Here is a 25563-nt window from a genome sequence, read left to right on the forward strand (position 1 = left end):
TCTAAATTCGCTTTCAGGATAAAGTCAGAAGAGAGGTGTTAAGTGGTGCTAATACAGTATCTATGTCTGTTGCCCTTGCAGATTCGTTATTTCACACACCACAGCGTGAAGTATTTCTGGAATGATTCAGTTCAAAATTTTGATGTTGTACGGTAGGAATACTTTTTTCTTTTGTGTTGTGCTTCAAAATTCATTTTTAAAAAAGTACAATAACATGCCTAAGAACATGGTGAAAATCAGTATCATATTCTGACCAACTGTTTTAGCTCATTGAGTCTTTGTTTAAAACATAGTGAGAGCAGGGAGATTTTAACTTGGTGCCACTTTGGAAGGAAGGCATTTGTTTAATCTACCTTTATCGAGCATGATTCGTATAGGGTGACAGGCTGCATGCCTCTGCAGGCTTTTTGCCTGTTCTTGGAGTGTTATTTGAGAATTAGAGCACCTGTTTATAGACAGTAGTTCTCCTTCTATAAACTCATAAAAATTTTCCTTCTAATGGAATAAATTACATTTTTTGTGTTGCTGCTGAGCTAGGCCCCAAAGGAGTGTCTAGGAAGAGGGGAATTCACCAAATACCTTGTTGCTCACCTTTGTGTAGGTCTGATGCCACATTTTAGTTCAGTTGAGCTGAATTTGATCCCTCTTTTGTTACTCTTCAGTAACAAAACCAAGTCTCTTGCATTGATAGAAAATGTCTTTCAGTGGGCAGTACTAGCTGTGCTCACTGAATTTGATGCGCTGTATTTTCTTTTATCCAGCAGCACTGTTGCATGATGGTTAAAGAAGAAAGTTCTTCTTGGTTGAAGAAAGTTCTTTTTTCTGGTGCCTACTGATAAGGCCTTCTCATAGTGCTAACAAGTTAAATGAACACAGGCTTCTCTGTTTTTGACAATTGCGTGTTAAAATAAGAAGTTCAGGTCAGAAATATAACCTCTTTTTAACTTAAATCAATGTTCACTGCATTGAACCATCATGTGGAAAAGTCAAGCACTACACATAGAAAAATTAATGACCAGTGGCTGAAGAAAAGAAAAACAGCCAAAATTTCTGTAAGAAGAAACATATTCTGCAAATGTTTCTTATGTTTTTGAAAAAAGTGTGTGCAAATAGTATGGAAAGTTGTCAGCAATGACAACAATTTAAAGAAATGATCATAATACAAGCAGTTACAAAACTGAGCACTCCTCTGGGAGGGTGGAAATGTCTCAGTTCATGTGTAAATAATTAAAAGCTCTGTATGCATTTTTTATGTTAAGCCTCCCATGAATTAGTGGTTCAGGTAGTGATGCTTGTCATTTTGCATTACAGGGTCTTGTTTTCCTGCCTATAGTGTTTCTAATTTAAACTGTTCAAAGGGAATATTTCCCACAGATGAGATTAAAAAAAACCTGCAAAACTATACTTTCACTCTAAGAACAGATATGGGAAAAAAAATCATACGACTCCACGTGTTAAGAAAAAAAATATTCCTTAGCATTAAAGCAGTGACTTGAAACTTGGCATTTGTTGACTGTTTGACTGTGCCTTTTGATGTTCTTGTGATAACTCAGCCAATTTATAAGCCCTGGAAAAATCTCAAATATGCCTGTGAAGTTATGTGAGCATTTATTCAATCACATTCTTGCTGATATGCCAAACTTTCATTTGTTTGATGTATTAACAACGACTGAGCCTGACCACTTGTTTAGTCAGGTACTGTAGCTGAGCTGGACACTATTATTTAGCAATTGGATGATGAAGAGGAGAAACAGCTGGATCTGAGACATACCCAATACAGGCAGAGTACTAAGTCACTTTTGCACAAGGTCAAATAAGAATGAGAGTTTGCTGTAACTTTGAAGTGAATTAGGTATGATCGTGTAGTGAAGTACTAGATATCACCTGTGAAGTGATAGCTGAACTTATGAATGATAATATTCTGGAAAGAAGTCTTAAAAACTTGTCCTTCATTGAGATACTTTTTCTTAATCTCCTCTTGAGTTTATGTAAAACCCAGAAATTGTTATTAGCTAATAACATGGCAGAGAATCAAGCTAATATTTGTAAAGAGAGGGTATATGAGACTGGGGGCCTTAAAGTCCATAAGGCAAGCAACACAATAGTTGTAGTTGTGATCTAAGTACAGTAATGCATCATGAAGATAGATTCACCCTGTGCGGTTAGTTGTGCAAGTATCCAGAGACAGAACAGTTTGATCACATAATTAAAGACTTAGCACAATGCAGAAGGGAAGCAAATTAAGATTTCTTGGGCAACTAACTCAGTTATGAGAGCTTGCTGTTGTACCATTGTTCTTTTTATAATAATGTAATATTAAGATTACAGTTTCAAACACAGGAAATGCAAGTGTAATTGTTCTTAAACTAAATCAGACTTGGTCACATAGCCAAAGAGGATGCAGCTTTGACCTTGAATGTCTGTTTTGTTTTAGCTAGTGTCAACTGAATCTTTGAGTTGATGAGTGCTTTATGTAATAAACTGTGTGCACACAGGGATTTTTTTAAAATGGCCTGGGAATTCAGTACTGTATCAGTACTGTGAAAAGCAAATGACATCCTGATAGAAGCATTGTCTTTGCATGGACATTACACAGATAGTATTCATGGTTGCATACCATACTTAGTTTTAGGGACCCTTCTTAAACCCACTGTTATGTTCCTTTTTGTTCAGGAAAAGAAAAATTGAATCATTTGGGATAGAATAGGAAGAAAGGCACAGTTATTCACAGAGAATTATATATTTATTAATCTAAAAATGGTAATTTTGAAATCCTTGAACTTGAAAAATTTTAGGGAAACCTTGTAGGCCTATGGCCAGGTGAACACATTAACATTTTGACCCTCTGTTCTTTTATGAAAAGTTGGCAGAAGCATGGTCCTAGCCTTTGCAATAGTGAGGATGTTTAAAACTTTCCCTGTGTTCTAGAGAATGGAAATAATTGTTACTGTATATGCACAGTAAAGAGTTTTTTTTCTTTGCTGGGACAACTCTGAATCCTTTTCAGTAGATAACTTAATAGATATCCAATATAAAAAAGACTTGTGTTGAATACTGCTAGTTTTGTAATGTCATCTGTGAAAGCCTTTTGGAAGGTAATGATATTTTCTGGTGCATCCAAAGTATATCTACTAGAAAATGCCTGGATATTGTGCATGATATATCTCATTTACTGAATTTAGTAGTTGAAATGATCCCATAGCAGTAAACATAATGATGTTTCAGGTATGCCTGCTTATCTGTAGATCTTCTAAATTATAGCATATGCTTTCACAGCATGTAGAAAAGTCCTGTGAAGATGAATGATAAGGAAATACTTAAAATGTAGGCTGTACTTTACCTAGTCATGGATAAAATTTTGATAGCAAGATGCTTCAAAATAGCTTCAGTATAGATTTATTCGATAAATCGATTAATAATAGTTTCTAAAATGCTTCCATTACTAGAGACAAAAGATAATATGAAGAAATACTAATCCATACTGATTTCATATAATGTTTTATAAAACGTGCTCACTTTTTCTTTTTAGAGGCCTTTGAATACTAGTTACGATAGTCTTTTACTTCAGTTTTAAGTGTACCTTCATTTTGATTGAAATAGATATGACTGTCCTACGGAGTAAGACATGTTGACAAGAGGACTTCTTTTAACATCCCTGGTATCTGCAGTTGTGACAGAAATAGCTAGACAGACATTAATCTGTAGACTTTGTTCTTTTATAATACAGTGTAACTCTTGACAGAGACCTAGCTCTTTTGAGTTACTGAATACTTAAATACAAAGTTTCTTAAATAACTCACTTTTTTCTTTACTTAGAGGTCTAGATGAATCTACGTTCTGTTCTTCAATTCATAATGAACACAGCACAGGACTGACAAAGGGAATGCATGATTACAGGTAATATTATAGTATTTGAGGGAAGAATTGTTTTTGTTCCATTACCTGTGCTCACAATGTTAGCAAAACTAGAAGACAATTGAGTGGTTAGTGTTTACAGACAGGCTTTCTTCAAAGAAGGCTGTTAGATGTATGAAATTCTTGTTTTTCTTACATATGCATTGAGTAGGAACTAGACTCTGATATTGTGTTGACTTCTCAAACTACACTGACCATGGGAATTAGAAGTGTTGCTTAAAGTAATTCAGAATATATTTCTGAAATTGTATTTCCTACTTAGCATTTTGAAATAAGTGTACAAACCGAATAGCAAGCAGTTACGTTTTCAACCATGTTGGCAGGTATACAGTGAAATTTGACAGTTGATGTAAAACAAAGTAGGGTTTTTTTTCCACATAACTTAGCTTTAAGTGACATAAATGTTACTGTAACTTACTGTCATTGTTGAAGGGCATGTATCAGTTCAGAGACAAATAGACTGATTCCGGGTGGAAAAGTCCATCAAGAGTTCTTTAGCTGGAAAGATTCTTATTTGTCTCAAGCTGCGGATTGTTGAAGGCTTGAAGGAAATGCTGGGGGAGATCACTCTGTTGCTTCTTGGTTTCTTCCCCATCCTTGGCTAGTGGTCATTGTGAGAGAGGGGATAGTGTGCTAGATGGCTGAGAAGGAATATTGGATACCAGGAAGCAGCAAACTTAGCCCAATCTGTAACTCATTTCTTATTTTAGGAAGATCAGGCTGAAACTTCCCAGGTCTCAGGACTTCGGCTTTAATTTTAAAAGCTTAGTTAGTGTCACAGCTGTGTCCCATAGCTTGCATTGATCTGTTTCTGGTTTGCATTCCCTGCTTCCCCCAAAGGCATTCCCTGCTTTTTCTTTTAATTCTGGTTGGCAAAAAATAACTGGGGGTTAAAAACTTAATTCTTTAACATGCCATTTTAGTGTAAATATACCTGTCAAGGGACACAAGTGCATAGGAATAACTTAGTTTAGAAAAAAACATTTAAAATGTAACTTTAATGGTATGTAGTTTAGGGATTTCTTAGTGCTCAAATGTGAACAGCAAGCTGCAATATGTACTTAATTATTGATGTCCTAATTTATTGATACATTACCCAGACTAGAATAGTTTGGCTTCTGTGGCATTCCTGGATTTTTGCAGATGAGACCTTCTTAGAGTTTAAAATATGGAAGCATCTGCTTGTTCATCATTCCATTTTCTGTTAGTTTGTGTCTTTTCCTACAATAAAAGCTTTTTCTTGAAGAACATCCTTTAAAGGCTTCTTCATGTCAGTGTCATTTAACCAGCTCAGATCCAATCAGAGGTTAATTTCTTGTTCCCCCTTTCACAATTTGCCTTTCTCCATCCTAAGGATAAAGCTAAGATACAGAACCATGAAAACAGTGTCTTACTGCAGAGTAAGAGTTAACACTTGTTTGAGCTTCATTTAATGACAACCCCATATTGCCTTTCAGAATTACATGTTTAATAATATTGGACCTATACACAGTTTACAGGAAAATCTTATTTTGAAAGGACATAAAAATTAAGTTACAGTTTAAATTGAAATATAAAATAATTATCTTTGCACTGGAACGCTTCACTGGGTAAATGTTTCCTGATAAACACCTTGAGAATCAGTATGATACATAAAAGGAGCCACAGATTAAGTAATATTTTATACTTTCTCATATTAATGGAATTACTTTGAAGTGAATAAGATTTCTAATAAAATTAACTGTCTTAATATTTTTTTTAATGCAGAAAAGCATTCTATGGAGTAAATGAAATTGCTGTGAAAGTGCCTTCCATTTTTAAGCTTCTGATTAAGGAGGTAAGATCTTCAACAATTTTTTTAAAAAGAGTATATAATTAAAAGCTAATTTAAGAACAATGACTGTTGGATTGGTCTTTGAGTAATCATGTAAAACAGAAACCTTCCCCCAGAGCCCAGCAACATAAAGCAAAATGATATGGACCTTTATTTTTGAGCTCTCCAAGCTGAAGAGGCCTTAGCTATGAGCTCTTCAGAGTTCACAACCTGGTGTCTTAAAAGGATGTTAGAAAATGTGTGAGAATTCTTTGAAAGGATATGTATCTTGTTTTTTGTTAATTTCAAACATAAAATGACCAGTTGTGTTCTCCATTATCAGCCTAGGGATTATATATTACAACATACACATTGAATCAAATGTGGTTTTGCATATACTTTTGTTAGGTTTGTTCCATTTTCCTTGTATCAGGTGGTTTTGAATAATTGACTTGTTTATCCACGTGCTGTAATAATGCATGGTAGAAACTTTTGAACAAAGAAACTCTCCAACCTGAACTAACGGAGTAAGAGCTTGAGGTGTCAGTGCATTTATTAATTAGCAATAGATAAAAACATCCAAATTAATTTAAGACTGTAACAAGGTGCATCAGATGTTCCTATTATTTTGCTTTGAGGTGTAGGGAAAAATTCAGTCTTAAAAGTATGTATTCTTGTATTAGTGAGAGCTGTGTTTTTGACGGGTTGAGGATGTAGTGAAAAAGAGGGATCAGTTTGGCAAAAGAGACAAAAATATTGTATAAAGAACTGAAAGGTTTTTCTCCTCCATGGAGAAGGATGATTCTGACTCTCTTCTGATGGAGAATGCATGTGACCTTTTGGTGTAACTTTAATGTTCTGTCACTCTTCTAGGTTCTCAACCCTTTTTACATTTTTCAGTTGTTCAGTGTGATATTGTGGATCACTGATGAATATCACTACTATGCATTAGCAATTGTGATCATGTCTGTAATATCCATTGTTAGCTCACTCTACACCATTAGAAAGGTAAGTTCAAAGAAAACAGATGCATCTTTTCAGCTTTTTACTTATTGGTTTATTTTGATATGAAATTGCCTACAAATATTTAAAATTTTTTCAGAGGTATACATGTAGAATATTGTTATGGGTTTTCCCTTTTTGAGCTGCAAGAATCTGGATTTACAGTTCTCTTTGAGACCCTTCTCTGCAAATTTTCCATGATGTTGAATCAGTAGGTTGACCTCAGATAACAGAAACACTACCTCATGTAAATAAAACCTGAACACAAGTTTATGTATCAAGTTGTGTTGACAGTAGCTATTTCATCTTGCATTGTTTGAAAAAGTTTAACAAAATTGAGCAGCAGCCAAACGTGTGGATTGTTAAATTGGTGATGCATTTTTCTCTGTAGACTTCGTAATAGCTGATGGAAATCAAAGTAGTAATTATCCTTAAACTGCATTCTCTGAATTCAGACCAGAGATAAAAAAACCCCCCTTTAATCCAAGTTCATACAACTACTGCAGTTTTTAATTATGTATATTAATGACTAAATGTTTTTAAAACATTTTGCATGGCAATGTGTATTTGCTTCCAACATGCTGTTAAAAGTAGGAACCTGTACAGGTTGATGCACTAAAACTTTATTTGCCCGTAAGTTTCCTAAACTATGTTCAAGAGAATGTTTTGAGTAACATCTGTTGTAAAAGAATGTTAATAAAGAATCTCATCACTTCTACTTGTAGAGATAGAATGTGCATTTAGAAGAAAACAACCTGTGCTTTTAAATAATAAACTGTTTTCTCCCCTTTGCAGCAATATGTTATGTTACATGACATGGTAGCAGCTCACAGCATTGTCAGGGTTTCTGTCTGCAGAGGAAACCAAGGTAAATTTCACAGGTGGTTTGGAAGGCTGAGTTTAAACTGTTCATTAAGTGTAAGCATAAAGTTGGTGTGCATCTGTTCTTTCTTTGATCAGCTTGAAATGCTTGCATTCCTTAGCGAAGTAGCATGGGAAGAGAAGTAGTTGCAAAGTGGAATTTAGACAGAATAATCATCTGTTCAGGATTGTCTTTCTAGATGATATTTTTAGTGAGTATCAGGTTTGTTCTAGATGAGGTGCTTGTCCTATTCCTGTTTCTCATTATCTACCACTCCACGTATATAACTGTCATTGTAGTTTCTTTCTTGGCTTAAAGACATGCATGCATGGGGTTTCCATTACAATTTATTACCCAGCAGGGGCTGCAAATTGATTTCCGGACTTTTGCTCATTTGGATACCATAGTAGTTGAAGATGGTTAGGTTGTGGTGTGTGATACTCTTTTGTGAGACGTGCATTTGTGTTGGACTTGCGTCTTTATACTGAAGTTATACTGTAGTTAATTGTTAATACCTTTTGTACAAGCTTTATTCCTTTCATTTATTATGATGAACTATAACCATGTGGTCTAGAGTTTAATGTGTGATGGCATTGGGTTTATCAATGGCTTTTTCTGTATCTTTTCAAAAACTCTTCATAATGCCATTAATGAAATGGAGTATAATCTGAATTGTCACCACCTGAACCTTGGCCAAGAGGATCTCTGTCAGGTTTTGTAGATGTTGGCTATTTTCAGGTAAACTTGTTTGTGTTTTAATACTCAGAAATAGAAGAAATCCTTTCCACCAACCTTGTGCCTGGAGATATCATGTTGATTCCATCTAATGGGACAATTATGCCCTGTGATGCGGTACTTCTCAGTGGTACTTGCATTGTAAATGAAAGTATGTTAACAGGTAAAGTAAACTTGACACAGTTTTGTGTGGCTAAGCATATTAGTTTACACCTGTGTGCATGCTTAACTTGTGGTATGTTCTAGCAGAAGTGGATATGTTTATTTTGCTTGAAATGTGTATGTTCTTGCGATTACACATGCTCCTAAGTACTTATGTACTTGTGTTCTGCTTATCTGCAACAGCTACCTGGTACTGCTTGGCAACTCTAAAAATGAGTGATGGTTTCTTGCTGAAAAGTTTTCTTGATAGTTTGTCTTCCTGCCTCTTGACTTGGTGTTCTCAGTGCAGATTGAGTTCTGCAGTATGTTTCTCCAAAAAATTTTTGCCCAAACTTCTTAGCTGCTTCCAAGAATGAAGGTAGTGAGTAGAATGTGCTGCTGTATTTAAGAACAGAAATTACTATCTCAAGTGGTGCCTGTATACTCTGAAATCAGAGACCTGATGTATTTGAAGGATAGCTTCAGTGAATAGGATGGACTTTTTGTTATTCCTAGGATAATCTGTCCAAACTGGCAGCATTTAGAAAATGATAGTTCAACGATTGTGTGTTTTATCATGTTCAATTCTTTGAATATACTTAAGCTTCCTGCTGCTGCTAGTGAATGATAAAAATTGATTGCAGCCCTAGCTTGAGTGTACTCAGTTGCCAAAGGAGCTGAAAATAGTTTTCTTCAGCTTCTAGTTTTTCTGAGTAAAGATGGGTGATGCCTCGCAGCAGGAGAAGGAAGCTTGTCCTGTTTTCTTTCAATGAACTGTATTTTACACCCATCTGATTTGAAGCAAGAGGCATAAAATCTGTATTGGTGAATAACAAATAGAATTAAATAGGATTTGGATAAGGAATCTGGTGAGCTGAGGCTAATAGGTGAGAGACTGCCTTATAACGTGCTGAAAGGAAGATGTCTTCTTCCATAAGTCTGCTTCTGTGCTGATGAAGTGAGATTATGTTGTTCTACTTGAAGTTGTGAAGGAAAAATGTCTATTTTTATTTGATCTTGCTTAGAGACTCTCTTCACTTTTAAGGTGAAAGTGTTCCTGTCACAAAGATAAATCTACCAAATCCTTCAGAATATCCGAAAGCAATGGGAGATGAAATATACAGTCCAGAAGTGCATAAACGCCATACTTTGTTCTGTGGAACCAATGTCATTCAAACCCGTTTTTATACTGGAGAATTGGTCAAAGCTCTAGTAGTGAGAACAGGTATTGATTGTTAAGTTATTCACTTGTTAACATACTACTGACTTTTGTAGGTGTATGTCAACTGATACTTTGGAGTATTGTGTTGGATGTTGCTAAGCTTGAATAAATGAGTATGCCCCAAATAATTTGATAAATGTCTTACAACAGTAGTAGAACCAGATGATGGCCTGGAGAGTATCAACTAGCAAACAAGAAAGTGAATCGGTCTTTATCATCATTTTAAAACTTACCTGAATGCATTTTCAGGTCCTTTAGATGTCTTTTATGGTTTGTTGGTTGAACTACATATGCCTTTTTGAAAAGGTTTGTCATGCTATCGGATTGGGTGGGTAGTGGGGAATGGCTTATTTTAGTGGAGGCATTGGCAATGTCAAATGTTTTTCTTTGTCCATAGTTTTGTCAAAGCACATAACATTTGCTTAAAAAATGTTTTCAATCTAGCCCTTTCTATGGAAGTGCTTATTCATACTAGTATGTTAAAAGTTTGGTTTTAGATAATACAGATGTTCTATTAAAAACAATTGCACAGACTAAAGTAGTTGAAGGATTCTGCTTTATAAGGATGGTCTTAAGAAAACCACCACAAATAGATGAATGTAAGCTATAATCCAAGCTGCAGTAGAATTGGATAGAATAAATTTGACTACGTTGACTAGAACACTACTTAAAGCAAGTTTTCCAGCAAGTAACTTCATACTAATAAACCTCTTATTTCTCTGGTGTCTTCTCTTCACCTTTTGTTAGTCTGTTTTAGAAGTAAATGTTCTGATTAATGTCTTTCTAGAGGCTTTTATTAGTATTTCTTTCAAAGAAATATTTTCCTTCTCTTGAACACACATCTCCTTTAATAATATCCATCTCAACTTCTGTTGTTTCTTAAATAAGAAATTTTATGTGCCCAGCCTGATATGTATATACAGATAGGTGGTCCAAAACAACAATAGAAAAGAACTGCTGAAGACTTTATTTCTTCTACTCTGCAAGAAGGATAATGCTTTTTTGTTTTTAGAAGTCTGAAACCAGGGTTTGGAACTCTTGCAGGGAAAATTGTAATTGCTTCCAACACAGGGTCTTACTGCCCTGACATCTGAAGTAATTTTTTAATCTACTCTTTGCTCATGACAGGTCAGAGTTAGCTCCTAAGTTGTAAACAGGACGAATTTAGCTCTGTGGACTGTGTTCAGATTTTACATATGGACAAGTACACTTTTCCTTGCTATGACTATAATACATGTAGAGAGGAACAAAGGGATATAAAATCCTCTCTGTTCTGTCTGGTTTACAGGGATGGCTTTTGGGCAAGTAGGGAATTTCCCACTCCAGAGAACTGGATAGATGTCACAGCACTTGTAGCTTCTCACTCCTAAGATGTCTGATAGTAAGAAATAAAGTAATTCTCACCTAGTGAGATAAAAGCAAAAACCCCTTTATTTGAGGGAGGGGGATGCCACAAAATTAAAGATACTAGAAAATCTGGTCCTTGAAATAATTCTAGGAGAGCAAAACTCCATATGGTTGTGTGCAAAGACATGTAGTCTTCATCTTGTCATGAATCAGGATATGATTGATCTGCTGGGACTGTACTCACAATACTCTTCAGAGCTAAGCCTTTAACATGAAATGTTTGATGTTTCAGCTGAAATACGCATAAAATACTGATTAACTAAATATATTCATTTTTTTTGCTGCTGAAGTTCAGTTTATGGATACGTTAGTGTGTATGTCATTGTGGCTCCTACTGTAATTGTAAAGAATTGAAAGCTGGTAATTTTTTTAGAGAACAGAAATGTTCACTGAAGTTACCTGTGTGTCCAGTGTGTTCTTAAGACACCACATGAGGTTTTCGTTTATTGTTTTACACTAGTGTGTTCTAGCCTATGCAGCTACAGAACATTCTGCAAAACCATTAAAAAAAAAATCAAAAGTAGTTCTGACTTTTTTTTTTTTTCCTTTTTGACTGCTGTTGCAAATTACAAAGCATTCATGACTAAATACTCAAGTATATACTGACATGCTGAACTCCTCTGAACAGGCCCGTGGTTTGTATTCTGCAGTAGCACATTCAAAGCCTGGAGGCTTCACACCTTGTTCCTCTTTGGATGAACTCATCCTCTTCAAGACTGATGCAATAGCTGTTTCGTTCTGATAGAACCTTGTATGTCAGATACCAGCGTGGGGGGCTTAGTCTTTGCTGTGATGGCTTGCAGACTGAGAAGCTGCCAAGCAGCTGTCACTAATGCCAGCAGACCTAACATTGATACTGAGGTTGTAGTAACAGACTTTGAAGTCTTAGCAGCTAAAAAATGTTTTGGGCATACAAAATTGGACACTTCACATGTTGAGGCAAAGGTTCAAGGCAGATCTCAGGGTATCTATTGGTGGTCTGACTAAGACCCTTAGAAGTCTAGTGTCCTAGTTTGGGTGACAAAATGAGATCAAGAGATGGGTTTCACCAAAAGATGACTCCGTGTACTGCAGTTGTTTCTGAATCTTTCTTTCTGGCTGTCAAACTTACAGAGACTTTCCATTTAAGTGCTTACAGTTGGACTCTATGAATAAGTTATTTTCTTTTTGCAAGGCCTGGCTTAATTAGACAACTAATAAATATACCCACTAGCTCTGCACTCTGAGGGACAAAATGCAGTACAACAAACTGTTCCAGGTCAAACCATTTGAGGGTTTACTGCTGCTGTAGAAGAGGGGTTCATTTGCATCAGCTGCGTGTCCTTGCCATAGGAGAGAAGCACTTAGTATAATGTGCACGTACAATTTTGAAGCACCTTAATTATAGTATTGCAAAACATCTGTTACTGTATATTGAGAAACAGTCTTAATGAAATGAGTAGTTTAAGGGTTTCATTGAGGTTTTTAATATATTTGAATAGCTTTGCTCTTGTTTATACTTTTAATAACTTACTATTTTTTATTTCTAGGCTTTAGTACTGCTAAAGGACAGCTTGTTCGTTCCATACTCTATCCAAAGCCAACTGATTTTAAACTCTACAGAGATGCCTATTTGTTTCTCCTGTCTCTGGTGGTGGTGGCAGGCATTGGGTTTCTTTACACGGTTGTCAATAGCATCTTAAATGAGGTATGTTTTAATTTCTGCTCCAGAAACAACTTATTTTAGAAAAGGGTTGATCATGATTTCTGACATACTTCAGATGATAAGCAATTTGATTTTAAATGAAAATTGCTTTGCTTTATTTTGTATAATGGGAATGAAAGAGACAAGCTAAGAACAAAATTCGGCAGAGAAGCAGAATTTGGATATATTACAGTGAAATTTGAGTTTACCTCAATTTCTATTGACCCAGTTACTAGACTTTTATTTTTATTATAAGTAACATTACCATCTGACTGGTACCCAGTTGGAAGAAATAGAATATAGCACATCTAAAGTATGCTGCAGGCAAAAAAATCCTTACCAAGAAATTGGTAACTGATAACTAATTTTTTTTCTCAAAAATTTCTATTATTCAATTACTGTTTTAAAGTAATTGAAAGTTATTTGCAGGGGAAGAAGTGAAAACTTGAAGTTATGGGTTGTGGATAATTTAGGACTGGATTATCATGGGGTTGCTGAAGGTGGATCAAGATTGTGCTGGATTTCTGGGCAATCCAGAACATGCTGTACTGGGGAAAGCAATGTGTGGATTTGCTTTTGGTAACACTGATGTAACATTTCAGTGGGATAGTGAATCTTTAAGTGGTGAGTTCTTGATGATTAACTCTGACCTTTATTGCAGGTTCCAGCTCATACCATCATCATAGAGTCTCTTGACATTATCACTATCACGGTGCCTCCAGCGCTCCCTGCTGCCATGACTGCTGGCATTGTTTATGCACAAAGAAGGTTGAAAAAAATTGGCATTTTCTGTATCAGCCCACAAAGGATAAATATTTGTGGCCAGCTGAATCTCGTGTGTTTTGATAAGGTTAGGTGAATTTTGAAACTTTATGTTGCCACCTGGAGAGGCACTGTGTTATACATGGGAATTTGTATAGACTAGCAACTACAGGAAAATTCTTTAGTCTAAATGAGATAATTTTTGTCCTATTAGCTTCCAGGTATACAGTGTTTACCACCTGTTAACTCACTTGATTTAGTCTGTTCTAAAAAGCTGTTATAATGCAGAGCTGCTTTCTTATCTCGAGACTCCCAAGTCCTAACTTACTACTGGCACTCCAGAAATGTGAGAGTTGGGGTCTATTTAGAGTTTTATTTAGTACACAGGCTTCTGGAAAATTGAAGGCTTGTTTCTCACTTTCGTTTATTTCAATGAAAAGCCAAACTAGCATATTCTGTTGTTATTTCTTAACAGAGACTTGAGTGGAAGACAGTAATGCTGGTGGCCAGAATCCTTTGCTTTTAGCTAATTCTTAGCTGAAATTTATTTTCTTCCTTAGATTTTTATTTAAAATCTTAAGTATCCACACTAAATTTATTCTTTCCTTTGTAAATATATTCCAGTTACTGTTTTAGCATGTAAGAAAGTAGTACTAAGGATTTAGTACCTATTTTCTGTTGCCTCCAACCCCTGAATATAGATATGTTGAGCTATCATATTTGAATTTTAAGGGTCTGTTTCATTTGCTCTGTCTTCAAGGAGGGGCATGATTGCTTTGGATGTTTTTTTTAGGTTATTTAACAGAGTTGGAACTTAGTTACTAGCAAAAAGCAAGGGAGATATTGTATTTCCTGTGCCGAAGTATTGATTTTTAAGTGAAAACAAGATAAAATATATTGTTCAGGGGTAATTTTATTAATTAGCTGTTAGTTATCCTCAGGTAAAGTAAAAATTTACTTCTGAAGGCTTTTTCTTGCCATTTCCCTTGTTGCTTTTTTTTTTCAGACTGGCACACTTACTGAGGATGGCTTGGATCTTTGGGGAATTCAACGGGTGGAAAATGCTCGGTAAGGATAAGCTCAGAGTTGATAGCAAATATGATACTTAGTTGTGCCTTAACAGCTTCAGCAGAATAGAACAGAAAATTCAATGTGAGCTCATATGTGTTTGCATTTCTGTAATGAGCTGTAAGAATGCAACTGAAAATATGGTTTAGATGTAATGAAAGGTATAACTCTCTTAGAAGGCTGAAGTGGAATTTAATTTGTTGAATTCTAAGACCTTGTTAGGTTCACACTGCAGAAAAGATGCAGTTAAAATGTAGCATGTTTCCTTAATCCTGTCCTAAGTGATGAGTTTTTGGGCTGCTAAAATGAATTAGGTTAGCTAATGACAGTGGTAACACGTCTCTGTATGAGGAATCAAACTGGATGGTGAATTAACAAAGTTTTTGAAGGAGCCAGAATTTGAGACTGTTTCTGAAGATTACAGCCCAGAGCCTTAATCTGTTTTTTGTGTGCAAAAATAGAAGTGAAGAGACTTGTGCAGTCAATTTTCTTCTGTTAATCTAAACAAACCTTTTGAATTGGCTCATAATAAATAATTATAGTGCTAAGTATATTATTACTTCATTGTTTTAGTTTCCTTTTGCCGGAAGAGAGGGCTTGCAGTGAGAACTTGCTGAAGTCTGAGTTTGTTGCTTGCATGGCAACTTGTCATTCCCTTACAAAAATTGAAGGGGTACTTTCTGGGGATCCGCTTGATTTGAAGATGTTTGAAGCAATAGGATGGGTAAGTGTCTGCTTGTTTCAAGAGAAGCATCATTTTTAAGATCAGTAGTCTGAAATTTCCTATGCTGTTACATACAAGATAAGCCATTATATGCTGTTTCAAGCTGTAACTGAAACAGTGGGCTTTTGACAATGCTTGTGTGTCAAAGGAAGTTTTAATATCTGTGCAACAATTCATAGAACGGAGAGAATCTGAAGAGCTAATTTACTGCTTCCTGATGTGCGTGGCAAAGTTTTGATGCATATAATGAACGTGTAAAATAGCTAAGTGGATCTTAACTGCTAAATTAAAACACTTAATTCTCTCAGGAAATCTTGTTTAGAAAGATCATTGCACCTTGGGCTGAATTCCAAGCCTTTTTTTTTTCTGAAAATTACATTATGAGAAAATCAAAGTTAATGAATATATAAATTAGTTGATTATTTTTAATGCAGATTTTAGAAGAAGCAACCGAAGAGGAAACAGCCCTTCATAATCGAATCATGCCAACAGTGGTTCGACCTTCAAAACAACTTTTCCCAGAATCCAAGCAAGCAACAAATCAAGAAATGGTATAAAAATTCAAAGCAATTCTGTTAAACAAATGCATTTTACCATATCCTGTGGTTCTGGCTGATATAATTCAAACGGGATCAAAACTGTGTGGTTTTTGATGGCAAAGATAGAGAAGACATGTTTGTACTGTTGTTGAAGGTAGTGGTTCAGTATATGCCACTTTCAAGGTGAGCGGACTGATTGTCAGCATTATTACTGGTTATAAAGTGCTGTGATGCTTTCTGAGCTTACGCATTTTAATATTAGTATCGTTACCAAATTCTTACTGTGCTAATGAAGTGGTTAGGTGTGCTCACCTTGCAGTTTCAATTAAAACAATCATTTGTTAATGTCACTGCAGGGCACAGTATTTTTGCCACCATTGTACCTTAGAGATGTATGCTTTAAGTGCTGAGTTAAAAATAAAATGTACTTTGCAGATTTAAAATTTTCATCTACCTGTATTTTGAAGTATTTTTTAATACTTCAGGGGGGAAATTTAAGCATGTGACTATATTCAGATTATCACAGAGCAAGGTAGTGGGAGGGTATAGCAAGTTGATTCCTCTGTATGAGTCTTATTCTATAGCAGATGGAAGCATCTTTTTTTGTTCAGAACTCAGTGTACATGCATAACAGTAATTACTGTGCAGTAGTTGACGTGAACATTCTTGAAAATTATTACATGATTTTTTTGGGGATATACTTAATCATGACCTCATTCTGAAATACCGTAGTACTTTCATCATTTACATAGTCTAAACAGACACAGGTTGGACTGTGAAAGGTAAAAGTCTTGCAAATCCTAATCAAGAAATCAAGCTCTAAAGTTCTACTATGTCTCATTTAAAGTAAAGGATACTAAACAGACGCAGTATATTCATATTCAGCTTTTATGAAATCCATTGCAAATACAATGTAACTTTATATTGAGAGTGCTGTGTAGATTCATTTACTGATTTATGTTGAAATAGTTTGTAGCTGAAAAAAACCTTAAAATTTAATATTTACAGTAAATGTATTTTTTCTTTTTTTTAGGAATTGTTTGAGCTTTCGGTAAGTATTTTTTTTTTTTTCAATTAAACATGTACCTTTTTTCTAGAATGTATGGGGATGTAACTGTTTTCTTCCTTCCCTCCTCTGACACAGACCAGTTATGAGATTGGAATTGTGCGCCAGTTTCCATTTTCTTCAGTTTTGCAGCGTATGTGTGTAATAGCAAGAGTTCTAGGGGAGAAGAGAATGGATGCTTATATGAAAGGTGCTCCTGAAGTGATTGCCAGCTTGTGTAAGCAGGAAACAGGTAAAGGAACAAACTATTTTAATTTCTTGTGTAACTCAGCTGTAATATGAATAATTTTAATGACTCTAAACTTGGCTTTTTTAAAGTTCCTGTTGACTTTGAGTGTGTCCTGGAAGAATACACTAAGCAGGGCTTCCGAGTTATTGCTCTTGCTCACAGAAAATTGGAGTCTAAGCTTACATGGCACAAAGTCCAGACTATTAATAGGTAAGAGTGACTTCACTTTTTTAATGAGTAACAGGCTTTTAAAGCTGCGTGCTTTGGATTAATTATGTAATGTTTACTTTTGTTTAAATTGATTGCCACTCTTGAGCTTTCTTCTGTCTTGTCATATGTAGTTCTGTGCATTCTTTTTGTACCCTGGACAATACATAGAAATTTAAGGTGAGGAAGTTTTTCTGCAATAATGTGAATTCTGAGGAACATCTTTAAGCTTGAAATGAACTGTAATACTAATTTTTTATGGTGCTAACGTGGCAGAAAACCTCATCTGATTTCTTTGTTACCTGAACATACTTATATCATCTGTGTCTATTAAAGATGATGGCATGTAGTGGAAACCCTCCTGTGCATGTTTGATTTAGTTTCTCAATCTGCTATAGGTAGCGTGTCCATTTTTTCATTGCAAAGTTTATCAGAAAGATTTGGAAGGTAGAAAGGTTTCTTCCTTCAAAGAGTAGTATTTCCTGTTAATTATTTTTTAACTGGTTCTAGTTTTGTGGATAATTCTACCTTTTCCATAGTGTTTGGAAGTGTAGTATCACTATGAAGATGCCAGCTTTGACTCTGTTCCATCAGTTCTGTGTATGAGACGAACTTTTTGCAAAGTAGTACAAAGCAAAGAAATGGGTTTTCCAATTTCAGGTGTGAAAATCTGCAGTAGCAGTAAAATACCCAAGACCTGTAAACATAGCTGACTTTCATGTTAACCAAAGTTAATTAGTTGCTTCACTTAATTAGCTAATGTCTATTAATCTTACTAGCCTTGGTAACATAATTTGGTAGCTTGTATGTTAAGGTTCAGCTAATTTGGAAATTAGAGATAGATGTGCATTCTAAAGAAATCTTAAATTTTGGCTGTGAATGCAGTTAGCTTCAGAGCACTTTTTCTAGCAATAACCTTTTTGAGAATGTAATTTATTTTAGAAAGACTTCTGGAACAAACTAAAAATTGTGCTTGAGGAAACAAGGTTTTTCATACTGTTTTTCAATTACATCGAGGGAAATAAATATAAATGTGAGTGATATCTGTCAGGTCACTTTTTATAAAGCAAATTCTTCACTTTTCATGGTTAAAAATAAACATTTCTCTTTGATAAACAGAAAATCAGGCTCTTTAAGCTACATCTAATAATTGTAATTCTTGTAATGTTCTCTTCCTTGCCTCCTTTTCTACAGAGATGCTATTGAAAGCAACATGGATTTTATGGGGTTAATTATAATGCAAAACAAGCTAAAGCAAGAAACCCCTGCTGTACTTGAAGATTTGCATAAAGCCAACATTCGCACTGTCATGGTTACAGGTTAGCATACAAACATTCATACTCAAAAGAGAAAAATCCATCTCTTTGGTCTGGTCTTAATTATAGTGTATGAAGTCAAATTTTAGTGTCAATAGGCTGGGATTACACTGTATTTATAGCAAGAGGGAAGTTTGGAAACTGTTGTGAGAATAGTCAGACACCGATCTTTCTTTTTGGGTGAAAATTGCTTTGGTAACTCAGAGATCAGGAACTAGTATAGGGATTGTTTCTACTTCATAGCTTCCTCTTCCTAGCTCCATGCACAAGTTAATTTATACTGAATCGAAGGATGAAAAACCTTAGAGGTCTTCCAGATCAGCCTAGGTTGAAAGTCCTGGTCTAATCTTATGGCTGACCGTTCTTTGAGCAGGATAACCTCCTGAGGGTTCCTACCATTTTGAGTTATGAGAAGTCACTTTGGAGGTTGGATTTTTGTAAGAATGACTTATGTCCCCATAAGCTAGGTATGTGTGCTCAGTGTTTTCCTTGCAATATGTGTGTTTGCTTTTTAAATCACAGGTATTTGGTGATTCCAAATGCAACTTTGGAATAACGTTTGGATAGGCTAGCAATGCAACTCAGTGTTTGCATGTTCTGTGACAGAATTTAAAAAGTGGTATTTTAAATGGCTGCATGTTCTCTGCTTGATTTTCAATATGTACCAAGATTTGGTCAATAAGAGATCTTTATGGCTGAACGAAGCATACAAAGTTTTTAGTGATGTTAGTGCAGGGGAGGGGTTTAACAGGCTAGGCTTTGAATTTTGCCTGTAGGCTTGGTTTGCCCTAAGGTTGTCACTGGTACATTAGGCAGTCCTCCTTCTAGTTTAAAACTGGCTTTCTTAGCTTTTCTCTTATGTGGAATATCAGTATATGCTATTGATCCTTTTCTAACTGAAACCTTTTTAAATGCGATTGTTTAACAGGGGATAACATGTTAACTGCTATCTCTGTGGCCAGAGACTGTGGAATGATTCTACCTCAGGATAAGGTCATTATTGCTGAAGCACTACCTCCAAAGGATGGGCAGGCTGCCAGGATCAACTGGCATTATGCAGATACCCTCGCAAAATGCACTAGTTCATCACCAGCCATAAACTCAGAGGTAATATGGGCATTATTATGCCCTTAGAGTGTAAGCAGTTAGTTTTACTGTTGGGTTTCTTTCTTTTTGTCTTATTCTGTTAAAAAGCAAATCTGCTGTGAAGTGTCAAATCAAAATTGATGTACTAGTTAACTTTCAGATCTTAAAATACCAAACAGCAGTAAAACAGCTGGGGAAGCTAGTTTTTCAACTGCGATATAACATTTGACATCTTAGTTGTGCAGGAGACAGGTTTTTTCACATTTCACTATATTTAGACAGCTCTAGCTGCTTGTAGTTCAAACATTAAACCACATTTTCTTACTAATAAATAAGTATTTTCATTGTATGAGGTTTTCTTTTAAGTAACATTCTCAGAAACCTCTTCTGCTGGGGAATCTCTAGGAATACCCCTGTGAGTATTAGCTTGAAATTACAAGGCATCTGTGTGTAAATACACTACAGCTAGAGTATTAAACTACTTTTGACAGGATATTCCAGTTAAATTGGTCCATGAAAGCCTTGAGGATCTCCAGATGACCAAATACCATTTTGCAATGAATGGAAAGTCATTTGCAGTGATTTTGGAGCATTTTCAGGACCTGGTACCCAAGGTGAGCGTTTTACTTGAGTGAACACTTTTAATGGTGAACAGACTTTGTCCTGTGAACATTAAGAAATCTTCTGTCTTCCAGCTTGTGTTACATGGCACTGTGTTTGCTCGCATGGCGCCTGATCAGAAAACTCAGTTGGTGGAAGCTTTACAAAATGTAGAGTAAGTATTTGCTTAAGCACAGAAAGTGGGAGGGTTGACAGTGTTTGGTGTGATAGGAGGAAGAAATTATGTATGATGCTAGCTATTTTGCCAGGTGAAAAGGGCTGGGCTAATATAACTTCCTTAAGTTGGCAAATCGGCCTATTAGCTGAGCAGGAATGAGAGTAGTACCATCTGCTGGCTAGTTGTGAAAGTTTCAGACTTTTCATGAAGTTATAAATTACCAGTAACTAAACTGACTAATGTATTTTATAAATCTGGTTGCTTGGCTTAATAAATCATCAAATGTTTTCTGTGTATTAAAGAAGTATTAACAGGATGCATTCAGTTCACTTATGGTCAGTATACTACTGTCTGTTGGTGTTAGGCCTTGCAACTATACAAAATACTACAAAAGTCTCTGTCTAGAGCAAAGATGCTTTACACCATCTTGGAATGATAGAGGACTCATAACCATTATTGGTTTGATTGACCTGGCTAAGTCATGTTACTTCTCTGTCTACTTCCTTATACGTATAATGGCAGCAGTAATTGCTTTCAGCATTAACGATCACTCGTTATTGTGCAAACCCTGAATAAGTCAAGTAATACAGAAGTATTTAATGAAATAAGCTAAATGAACTGTGATCAGGGAATGGTCCAGAATGCTGACATCTGTTTGGTTTTTATAGTTACTATGTGGGCATGTGTGGAGATGGAGCAAATGACTGTGGCGTAAGTATATTTTTATTTTCCATACAGAACTGTTCAGTTAAATTTTACATCTGAAAGCAAGTTTTAAAATGTTCTCTGTTTCAATGTTAACTGACAGGCGCTAAAGAGGGCACATGGTGGTATATCTTTGTCTGAACTTGAGGCTTCTGTGGCATCACCATTTACTTCCAGGACACCTAGTATTTCCTGCGTGCCAAAGCTGATCAGGTAATGCAACTTAAATGCGTCTGTGTAACTCTTCTTGCATACCCTATATTAGTATATGCTTGATGCTGTAGGAGGCCAGTTTGAATTAAAGAACAAGCTATACATTTTTAGTAGTTTGGTTTCTTTACTGAAGGTACTCTGAGCAAAGGCTTGCCATAGCATGATTTAGTAGTTTGTTAAAAACCCTCTTGTCCATGCAAAGTTAATTTTTTAGAGCGTGAGTGAGCTTTTACGCAGTTAGTATTTAATTTGATGTCTTAGTGATTATGCTAGTTTCCATAAAGGCTGTGTGTAATTGCAAACAGTAAAATCTGTCAGATAATTGCTCAGCACCATACAAAGTAGAAAACAAATTTTCTAAATAGGGTTTGACCAATTTCTGGAGTTGGAAGCTAGGTAATAATTTTGGATAAAGGTCAGCCAGAGAGAATCTAGTTAAGTCTGCGTGGAACTACTGAAGTAATGCATAATCAGAAAAATTTCTGAAGTCAGCAACTCAGTGGCTGACTGCTTGTTCATTCAATCCATGTAGTTAACTAGTGCTTCATAGATGCTTTTTCAAGCAGACCTTCATTTTAAAACCTCTGCTGGAAAAGCACATAAAGTCCAAAGAACAACAAAGTAAGGTGGTGGCTCAGTTCAGGAGCCATGCTCACAACTTCAATGTACTTGAAAGTGTACCATTCTGACCCCTTTTTCTCTGTATGTCTTCAGCCTAATGTCCCTCAAAGGGTTTGCTGATGTGTTTAATTGCAGCTAACACTTTGCTAAGCAGGATTTAACTGCTTGCACAGAAAGCTTTCTAGTTACATGATTGCATTTGTTTTGACAGGGAAGGCCGTGCTGCTTTAATAACTTCCTTCTGTGTATTTAAGTTCATGGCATTATACAGCATTATTCAGTACATCAGTGTTACTCTGCTATATTCTGTAAGTATTCTGTAAGTGCTTAAGCAGTGTCAACGTAATTCAGAGATTTGAAAATTGGTAGATATTTAATAGAAATTGCTGCAAGTCTTTGAGTACACCTGCATTCTGAAAACTGTCTTTGGACTATAGAAGTGTTAGTACTTTTTGCCATTTTTTTTTTATTAACTGTATGAAAAACACACCTATTTTAAAAAGGCAATAACTAATGCCTGTGACTAGAAAGTCTCTACAGTGGGAAGTCCAAATAAGCATATAAATTGAACGAAAACACAGTTTTCAATTACTTAAAAACGGTCACCATTTTAAAATAGCCTAACTTTAAATAAAGGGCAATGCATTCCTTTTATGTAAGGATTGAAAGAGAGCAACTTGCAAGTATTGAGTTAGGAGGGTGAAAAATGTGAAGCGGATTATTTCCTGCTAATATGATCAGATTCATAATATGGCATGTGTTAGAAATTCTGTATTTTAATTTGTATTCTGATTAAGTTAAACATGCGAAGTATTAAAGGACCTTTGAGGCAGAAGCTTTGTCAACCATATGACTACATATGGTGTTTAGAGAACTGTGGGCCTAAGCTATTATTTCATTTGTTTGTAAGATTCATTAATATAAGTTTGATTACAAACAAATTTCAATTACAGATGGCTTACACATCTTGAAACTGAAATTGTTTCATACCTTGATACTTCATGAATTGATTTGTGAATTGTAGAGTACTCAAGACTCCTGCAGATAAAGAAAGCCAGTTTGACAGGAGGCTGTCTTGTTTAGAGTGAAATTAAAGAATTAATGCCGTAGGAGTGTTACTGTAAGATTTTTCTTGGTGTGAAGAAATTACCAATGTTTCAGTTGTGATTTCTGTCTAGATCCTGAGCAATTTGGGAGATTTCCAGTTTCTCTTCATTGATTTGGCAATCATTTTGGTGGTTGTCTTCACTAGTAAGTATTGTGCTGGATTAGTGCTGCTGGCCTCTCAAGTAGTTTTTGCTTGGTCAGATTTTCTTTAATTGCATGCTGTTTGGAGTAAACACTGTGACATACGGTTAAGATGTTATGTCTGCTACAGTATATGCATTAAAAAAACCAAACCACTGTATACAGAGTTAAATTCATCTGAAGTTTGTGAAATGTTCTCATACAAAAACCAAGCAGGCTGTGGGCATGATTTTAGAAAAGTAGTTCTTCACAGTACAGAAACTCATAAATCTCTACTGACGTGAGGAAACTGTTTTTGGAATCAAAATGGGAGTTGTTCCAATATCATCTTTCTCAAATGTTTTGATTTCTGCATTTTAGTTGAACTTGTGTCCACAAAATGTTATATTTGCAACCTGTTACCTAGTGAAGTGTTTGATTCCATCTATGAACCTAGCACTCAGTTTACTGGCTAACAGTAGAATTCCATTTTCAAGTTTAATAGAAACTGCTTCTTTGGAGCAATGGCAGATGAAAACTGAGGAGATGGACTGTATGTCCTTGTGCCAGACAAAGGGAATTTGGCCAGACACTATGAATTCCTTGGGTCTCATGGCTTCTATTATTGTCCCCTGCTGTCCTGTGCTGCTGGGGGTAACCAGCCTGTAGAAGGCACTGTGGCATTATTCTAGTGCAGTATAATCTTTTCAGGGTAGTTCAACACTTGCAGTTCTGGCCTAATTTTTAAAGTGATGTCATCAGCAAGCCATTCTAATTCCACAGAATGTGAACAGGGTAACTCTTGAAAACCATATGATGTAACGTGTAACTTGTTTTTCTTTCTCACTGCAGTGAGTCTGAACCCTGCTTGGAAGGAGCTTGTTGCGCGAAGGCCTCCATCAGGTCTTATCTCAGGTCCACTTCTGTGTTCCGTTTTGTCTCAGATCATCATCTGCCTTGCTTTCCAAACCTTTGGGTTTTTTTGGGTCAAACAGCAGTCCTGGTATGAGCCTTGGACAACGGAATCTGAGTAAGTGTACAGTAATGATTGGAAAGCTATAGGCAATAATTGCTCTCTTCTTTATTGACCCCCTTTGGGGACTTCGTAAATAAAGCTTCTGTATGGCAGCTTGTTAGTCTGCTGAATTTTTTGTGAAAAGCATACTGATACATGGGAGTTACCCAATGGCTGAAAGGCAAAACTGGGTCAGAGCCAGACTGCAGGGTCTGAAGACTCCTCAGGTTGGAGACAGTTGGTATCAAAATTTGAAATTAATGGTTCAGACCTATTTTAACTTTTCTATATTATAAAGTAAAACTGTTAGAGTTCCAGTAAATCAAATTAATATTTCTGAAAATGAAGAGGTGTTTTAACTTTTTTTTTTATTGCAGTATTTTCTTACCTGTCTTCAAAGTGTATCTACAGTGATAGTTTCTAAACAGTTCATGTAGTGAACTTACAAGCTGGAAGCATAAAAGAACTCGAAGCTCAGAATTCACAAAAATTGCTACTTCCTTGCCACAGTTTTGAGTTATTTCTTACTACCTGTAATAGTTTTTCAAGAATAACCTTTTTTACTACTGTAGCAATTTGTTCTGTCATTACTTGTGTTAATAAGTAGTACTTGTTTGCATTATCTCCTTAACTCAGTGCTAAATGTTTTTTATGTTGTAGTGCATGTAATGTATTGGATGCCACAAACACCAGCTCTGCACACCATGGGAATGAGACTCTTCATGATGAACATTACATTAAAAATTATGAAAACACAACTTTGTTTTTTATATCCAGTTTTCAGTACCTCATAGTGGCAATTGTCTTTTCTAAAGGAAAGCCCTTCAGACAACCATGCTACAAGAATTGTAAGTCCTTTCTTACTATGTACAGTTCCAAGTAAAACTCCAAGTGAGACTGCACTTGTTTGTCCATGGCTCGCTCGCAATTCTGTTGTGCCACTTCAGCAGTAAAAGTGTTGCTAGGAGAACATAGCACAATTATCCTCTGATAATCACAGATAGAAATAGGGAGGTATTAAACTATATGTAGAAATTTGTGTCACTAGTTGCTTTATTTGTAGAAGTATTTGTGTTATATACGTTTCAGCTCCACAAGTGAGCCAGTGAGAAATTGGCTGAGTCTGGCCTTCTGTGTCTTTATGGCTATCAGCACAACTTGTGTTGCCAAAATCTGCCTGGAAGGGGTTTAGAGGGAGAAAAGAGGTTATTTCCAGGGAGTAACGAACCCATGATACATGGAAAAAA

General features: G+C 35.8%; 1 protein-coding gene across 5 annotated transcripts in view; it reads left to right on the forward strand.

Annotated features, from left to right (window-relative positions):
• ATP13A3 (ATPase 13A3) overlaps positions 1–25563 on the forward strand; it is a 62334-nt gene that overhangs the window by 26491 nt on the left and 10280 nt on the right. For 4 of the 5 annotated variants that reach the window (XR_012624300.1, XM_074833921.1, XM_074833925.1 and 1 more), the window contains 25 exons: positions 82–152; positions 3817–3897; positions 5662–5731; positions 6581–6715; positions 7505–7577; positions 8338–8469; positions 9493–9672; positions 12606–12763; positions 13422–13610; positions 14529–14590; positions 15164–15314; positions 15749–15865; positions 16887–16904; positions 16998–17151; positions 17238–17358; positions 18550–18674; positions 19600–19778; positions 20249–20371; positions 20453–20532; positions 21204–21246; positions 21344–21453; positions 22286–22382; positions 23253–23325; positions 24154–24331; positions 24977–25164. Coding sequence is in view for 4 of the 5 variants with exons in the window: in XM_074833921.1 (XP_074690022.1) it covers positions 82–152; positions 3817–3897; positions 5662–5731; positions 6581–6715; positions 7505–7577; positions 8338–8469; positions 9493–9672; positions 12606–12763; positions 13422–13610; positions 14529–14590; positions 15164–15314; positions 15749–15865; positions 16887–16904; positions 16998–17151; positions 17238–17358; positions 18550–18674; positions 19600–19778; positions 20249–20371; positions 20453–20532; positions 21204–21246; positions 21344–21453; positions 22286–22382; positions 23253–23325; positions 24154–24331; positions 24977–25164 (2908 nt within the window). In the remaining variant the exon portion in view is untranslated. The remainder of the gene's footprint in view (positions 1–81; positions 153–3816; positions 3898–5661; positions 5732–6580; positions 6716–7504; positions 7578–8337; positions 8470–9492; positions 9673–12605; positions 12764–13421; positions 13611–14528; positions 14591–15163; positions 15315–15748; positions 15866–16886; positions 16905–16997; positions 17152–17237; positions 17359–18549; positions 18675–19599; positions 19779–20248; positions 20372–20452; positions 20533–21203; positions 21247–21343; positions 21454–22285; positions 22383–23252; positions 23326–24153; positions 24332–24976; positions 25165–25563) is intronic. The other variant, XM_074833924.1, reaches the window with a different exon arrangement.

This window comes from Strix aluco, chromosome 9 (genome assembly GCF_031877795.1).
Source record: "Strix aluco isolate bStrAlu1 chromosome 9, bStrAlu1.hap1, whole genome shotgun sequence".
Taxonomy (NCBI): Eukaryota; Metazoa; Chordata; class Aves; order Strigiformes; family Strigidae; genus Strix; species Strix aluco.